The sequence below is a fragment of the Belonocnema kinseyi genome, chromosome 6 (genome assembly GCF_010883055.1).
Source record: "Belonocnema kinseyi isolate 2016_QV_RU_SX_M_011 chromosome 6, B_treatae_v1, whole genome shotgun sequence".
Taxonomy (NCBI): Eukaryota; Metazoa; Arthropoda; class Insecta; order Hymenoptera; family Cynipidae; genus Belonocnema; species Belonocnema kinseyi.
The window spans coordinates 29,732,648-29,738,755 of record NC_046662.1 but is presented as its reverse complement, the minus strand read 5'-3'; the positions used below and the strand labels follow the sequence as shown (position 1 = coordinate 29,738,755).

General features: G+C 27.0%; 1 protein-coding gene across 1 annotated transcript in view; it reads left to right on the top strand.

Moving 5' to 3' along the window:
* LOC117174114 (dynamin-binding protein-like) overlaps positions 1-6,108 on the top strand; it is a 63,903-nt gene that overhangs the window by 24,507 nt on the left and 33,288 nt on the right. The window contains exon 4 of the mRNA XM_033362885.1: positions 4,051-5,574. Coding sequence (XP_033218776.1) covers positions 4,051-5,574 — 1,524 coding nt within the window. The remainder of the gene's footprint in view (positions 1-4,050; positions 5,575-6,108) is intronic.

Sequence of the window (6,108 nt, the reverse complement as noted above, 5' to 3'; positions counted from 1 at the left end):
AGCTTAAAAAATCATTAATCAAGGTAATTTATTCATAAAAGCTTCTTTTTTTTAAAACAATACTATAAGAATTTTTTAGTTTCCAGAGATTTTTTCAAGCCTGAAGACGAATTTATTCAATAAAAATTGGATTTTTTAAACCAAAATTATGACTTTTTAGCAAAAAATGAATTTGACACGAATCTGATGCATTTTTACCCAACATAAATTAAATTTCAAAAGAAGAAAATTATTTTTTACCAAAAAAAAAGAGAATTCTTCTACTGATAAAGATAAGTGTTAAAAAATGGGAAAACGACATTTTCAGTTAAAAAATAGTTTTAAACGAAAAAAAGATCTTTTTTCGTACAAAATTAATCTTCTCAGTTGAAAATTGTTTTTTTTTTAGGAAATTTTTTTGGCAGTTTTAAGGAAATTCTGTTTTTTAGTTAACAATTTTACTATTTTGTGGAAAATGAATTGTTTTCTTACTCGAAATTTAAACATTCTAATTTTTCTTAAAAATCCATTTTTTTATTGTTAAAAATTCGACTATTTTGTTGAAAAGTAAACTAATTTGTTTTGTTCAGAATTCATTCTTTGTATTTTTGTTGTTTGAAAATTGAACTATTCCATTTTTAAAAATTATTATTATTTCTTTCTTATTTATTTTTATACCAAAATTATGACTTTTTAGCCAAAAATTAATTTGACGTGAATCTAATGCAGTTTTACCCAACAAAAATGAAATTTCGAAACAAGAAAATTATTTTTTTTACTAAAGAAAGGAGAATTTTCTGACTGAAAAATATCAGCCTTAAAAAAATGGAAAAGTTACATTTTCATTAAAAAAAATTATTTTAGACCAAAAAAAGCTTGTTCTCTAAAGAGTCCTTTTTAGCAGAAAATAAATTTTCTTTTTTTAAATTTCATCATTTTAGTTAAAATTTAATTTTTTTAGTTAAATATTCATTATTTGGTTGAAAATTCATCTTTTTTGTAAAAAAATTCATTTTCTCAGTTGGAAATTTATTTTATTTAAAAAGATATTTAAGTTTTAAAGGTTTGGAAAGGATTTAAACTTTTTTTTTTAACAAAATGTACATTTTTGAAGATTTTGAAATACATTTTTTAAGCTGTTTGATTACTTTTTCCTAAAATTCCAGGTAAAATTGAAATTGTACTTTTATTTTAAAAATTAAAAACTTGGTAAAAATTTTTTTTAATGATTTCCTAAAATTTCGGAAAAGATTGAAGAAGATTGTAGAGCAAATTATTCAATTTTGGAACATTACAAATTAGAAAAATATTTAAAAGTTTTGAAAAAAAATTTTAAACAAAATATTTTTAACGCAATAATTGAAAAAACTTCAAAACATTCCAAAACATTTGCTAAATTGTCAAAAAAAGAATCCGGAAGATTTTAAGACAATTTCAGGAAAAATTTGATTCATTTTAAAATATATTTTGCAGTCTGAGAAATCTTGAAGATATTACAAATACTTTAAAACTTTGAAAGATTTCCAAAAATTTATAAAATATATATTTTTGTATTTTAATAAAAGATATTAAAAAACTTGAATCAAAATGTAGATTTTGGAAGATTTCGTGATAAAGTTTTGAAATTTTTTAATGATTTTTAAGGGTTTCAAGATAATAATAAAAATCACAAGATTTCTGGCAATATTTGAAGTCATTCTTTATTTTTTTAAGTTAATTTTAAGGTAATAATTGAAAAATTATAAAAAATTACCAAAGATTTAAATTGTTATCTGTTTCAATTATGATATTCAGTTGGGAATGCGTTATTCAAAAATCTTTCACTTTGCAAATTTTACATTTTATATTTTATTTTTTAGGCGTACATATCAATTTAAAGAATTTTAAAATGCAGTTTCAAAAACTTGACCAATTAAAATTAGAAGCTTTTGAAATCGAAGATTTTTGTTAAAAAGAACTTTAGATACTATTTAAAATTTTTAAATAACTGAAAAATAATATATTCATAATTAAGGGTTTTTATTAAATTTCAAATATTTCAGTCTAAAATATTCCATTTTTAAAACAATCAATTTGAATTTTTTAATTAAGAAAAATGAGAATTAAGATTAAGAAATATTTAACTGTTTTTTAAAATCAGTAATTACAAATTAAATAATCAAAACTAAACAAAAAAACTAAATTTTGAACGCTAACGTTTTAATTGTTCTTAAAAAAAATTGATTTTTTGTCAAACAAATTGTTCAATTTTGATGTAGAAATAACAATTAAATACCTATTAAAATTCGAAATGATTAAAAATAATTTCAAAGATGTTTATAAGAGTACGAACAAAATTCGGATTTTCATATCAAAATTTCAGTGCCAATAGCCCACGGCCTAATTTAAAACAAAATACAGATTTTGGCAGATTTTGGGAAAAAATATAGAAGATTTTAAGAAATTTGGAATGGCTTCAGAAGAATAATAAAAGACATTTTCTTGGAAAATTGAAAATTATTTTTAATTTCGAAAAATTAATGTTAAGAGAATATTTAAAAATTTAGAAAGATTTACAAAATTATAAAAAATTAAGTTGGAAGATTTGTAGAAAAATCATTAATTTGACAAGATTTAAAAAGATTGGAGGAAAATCTTTAGGAAACATTCGAATCATATAAAACAATGTTTAGAATTTCGGAAAAAAATTAAAAAGTAATTTAAAATTTCCGAAAATTTCAAACAAGATGCAGGTTTTTTAATTTTTGTATATAAAGTTTTGAAATATTTGAAGGATTTTTAAACTATTTGAAATAAAAATAATTTAACTTTTAATTTGGGAATTTTTTAGTGAATAAAAAATATAATCTATCAATTTTTAATGTTTCTAGCTTAAAATTACTTAAAATGATATAATTTTTTTTTTTTTAAATTTATTGATCGATTGTTACATTTGGAGCATTGAAATTGATAACGTAGATTTATATTTTTCGAGCTGAATCTGAATCTTTAAACTCTAAAATACTAAAAGTTAAAAAAATGTTTTTGATAATTCAACTGCATTTAATTTAAAATTGTTTAGTTGAAAAGTGTTAGTATCTTTCATTTTGTGTGTAAATTATTGAGCATTTGAAAACAAAATTTTTTAATACAAAATTTTTTAATACAAAATTTTTTAATCAAAAAACTTTCAAAATTAAATTTTAAGGGCGGATTGAACCAACCGCGATTAAATTTTAATCCTTGATTAACTTTATTTAATCAAAGATTAAAATAGTCACCCCGAATTTAAAAAGGTGAAGAAAGATTTTAAAAATTATTAAAAATGAATGCGGAAATTTTTAAGAAAATTTCTTTACGTTGGCTAGATTCAAACAAAATTTCAGGAAAAATTCGATTATTTAAAAAGATTTTTAGAAGTTCTGAAAAAGTTTGAAAAATAATTTAAAATTTGGAAAAATGTAAAACAGCATTTAAAAGGTACAATATTTAAAATAAAATTTCGAAGCACTTTAAGTATTTTTAATATATTAAAAAGAATTTAACTTTTGATTTAAGAAGTGTACCGTTTATAAAAATGGTAATTTTTCAATTTTTAATGTTTTTATCTCAAAATTGCTTAAAATGATATAATTTAAAAAATTTTAGTTCCATTGATTTTTTATTCCATTTAGAGTCTTGGAAATGATAACGTGGATTTATATTTTGGGAACTGCGCTGCATCTTCGAACTCTACAATTGATAAAAGTTGAAAAATATTTATTTAGAATTTTAACTTATTTAATTTTAAAAGTTTAAAATTCAAGCGTTCCATTTTGAGTGTTTTAATTTGCAGCTCAGTTTTTATTGAAATTGATTTTTCCGGAATTTATTTTTTGGTTCAAAGTTAATTGTACTCCAGTTAAGATTCACAATTTTAATCAAAAATGTATCACTTTGAACGAAAATTATTTTGTTTTAAATTTCATTGACCGTAAAAATTCCTTGCGAATCGGGAAATAACCGGGAATTTTTCCTTTGATTAAAACGGCCTCCCTGAACAAAATTCGATCATTAATTTTCCCTTGCATGAAAATATTATAAATATTACAGCATCCGGCAAAAAAGAAATCAGTGCAGAGAAAAGCAAGAGTGAAAACAAATCTTAAAGCACAACTCGATGAAGAGTTAGACCTGAGAGAAGGAGAAATATTGACTGTAATTGAAATCGTGGAAGACGGATGGTGTCTGGGAATAACAGAAGACAATAGAAAGGGCACTTTTCCCGAAACCTTCATAACCTACATCGATGAAAGTGTAGACGAAACAGACGAAAGTATTGCAACTCCAAACGATCCCTTGCCTCAATCAGTAGAAAATGGAGGTCCCATTTACAAAGATTTCGGAGACGCTCCCAATGTTTGGTCCTCAATTGATGAACCTGCTCCTAGTTATTTCGATTTATATCCCGATTACTTGCCACAAACGACTCCAGCTCTTCCTGGATCTGCTTCTTGTTCTGAAGCGGATCCTGTTCCTGAAGCGGATCCTGTTCCTGAAGCGGATCCTGTTCCTGATCTGGATCCTGCTCTTGAATTGGATCCTGTCCCTGAAGCTGATCATGAAAACGCCCACTACGAAGAGAGCCCAAATCCGCTTGGAGTAGAACCCTATGCCATAACTCTTTATCCCTTCCATGCTCAGTTTCCGAATGAGCTAAGCTTCGAGGCAGGCGAAGTAGTTCGTTTGATAAAATACATCGATTCAGAATGGGCGGAAGGTTCGATCGACTCAGTCAAGGGCTTGTTCCCCGTCTCCTATGTAAACATCATCGTCGACTGCGACAAAACGAAAGAGGCGACTGTCCCTGCTGATGAGAAGTCAGAGTGCTTTTCCAAACAGGAAAATCTCTTCGAACCGGAGATGTTAGCCAAGGTGGAGTATACATTCGAAGCTCAGATGGATGGTGATCTGAGTGTTGAGGAAGGCGATATTGTGTCTGTAGTGGAAATCGCGAACGACGATTGGATCATCGTGAGAAATAAGGAAGGGAGAATCGGATCCTGTCCCAGCTCCTATTTAACTTCTTGGCTTGAGCCGTCGATTGAGATTTTCCATGACGCTTTGGAGGATTTTGTGGTGATACGAAAGCATGACGAGACTGATGAATCTGCAGCAAAGTCGGCGGAAGATAAGAGATTGTCGCAGCCTCATAGACCTGCGCCTCCAGCACCTGCGCCTGGCCGAGTCCCTCTGCAGAAACAAGCTCATCCTTCGGATGATGTTGATCTTGAGAGGAAGAAGAGGGCGGATACACGACAGAATGTAATTTCGGAATTGGTCCTGACTGAGAAAGAATATGTCAGGGATTTGAAAGTCACTTATGAGACGTTCAACTTGTATAATCCTTCTTTTCTGGAAAGTCGAGGCGTTGATGTCGCTACGCTCTTTGGGAATATAGAGGAGATTACGAGAGTTGCTGAAGAATTGTTAGACTCGATTTTCAAGTCTATGAAGGGATGCGATGAAGAGGCGCAAACAGTGGGTCCTTGCTTCGTAGAAATGGCGGAGAAAATGCAATCTGCGTATGTTAAATATTGCACCAATCACGAGGCGGCTTTGGTCCTGCTGCAAAAGGTGAGTTCTTCATTTATATTTGCAGGGTTTTCATTATTTGAAGAAAAAAATACGAATTTTCAATAAAATACCCGATTTTTTAACTAAAATAGGTAACTTTCAAACAAAAATCGAATAGTTACATTTTTAGCTAAAAGAATTAATATTTTCAAAGAAAACAAAATTAGTAAACACATTAGATTTAGATAAGTTTTCAAGCAAAAAACTGAAGTTTAAATTAAAATGGTGAATTTTCAATAAAAATTACTTTTTACCAATATAGGTGAGTTTTCAACCAAGAACAATATTTTTTCACCAAAAAGGACAATTTTTCAACAAAATACATGAATTTTTAACTGAAAACTTACATTTTTAACCGAAAAATTAAGTTTCTAGCAAGAAAGTCGAATTTTCAACTAAAAATAAGGTGAATTTTTTACATTTTAAACCAAATGTGAAATAGTACATTTCTTTAATTAAAAAAATTAATTTTTAAACGATAATGACAATTTTTCAACGAAAAAGTTCAATTTTAAATCAAAATATAATATATAA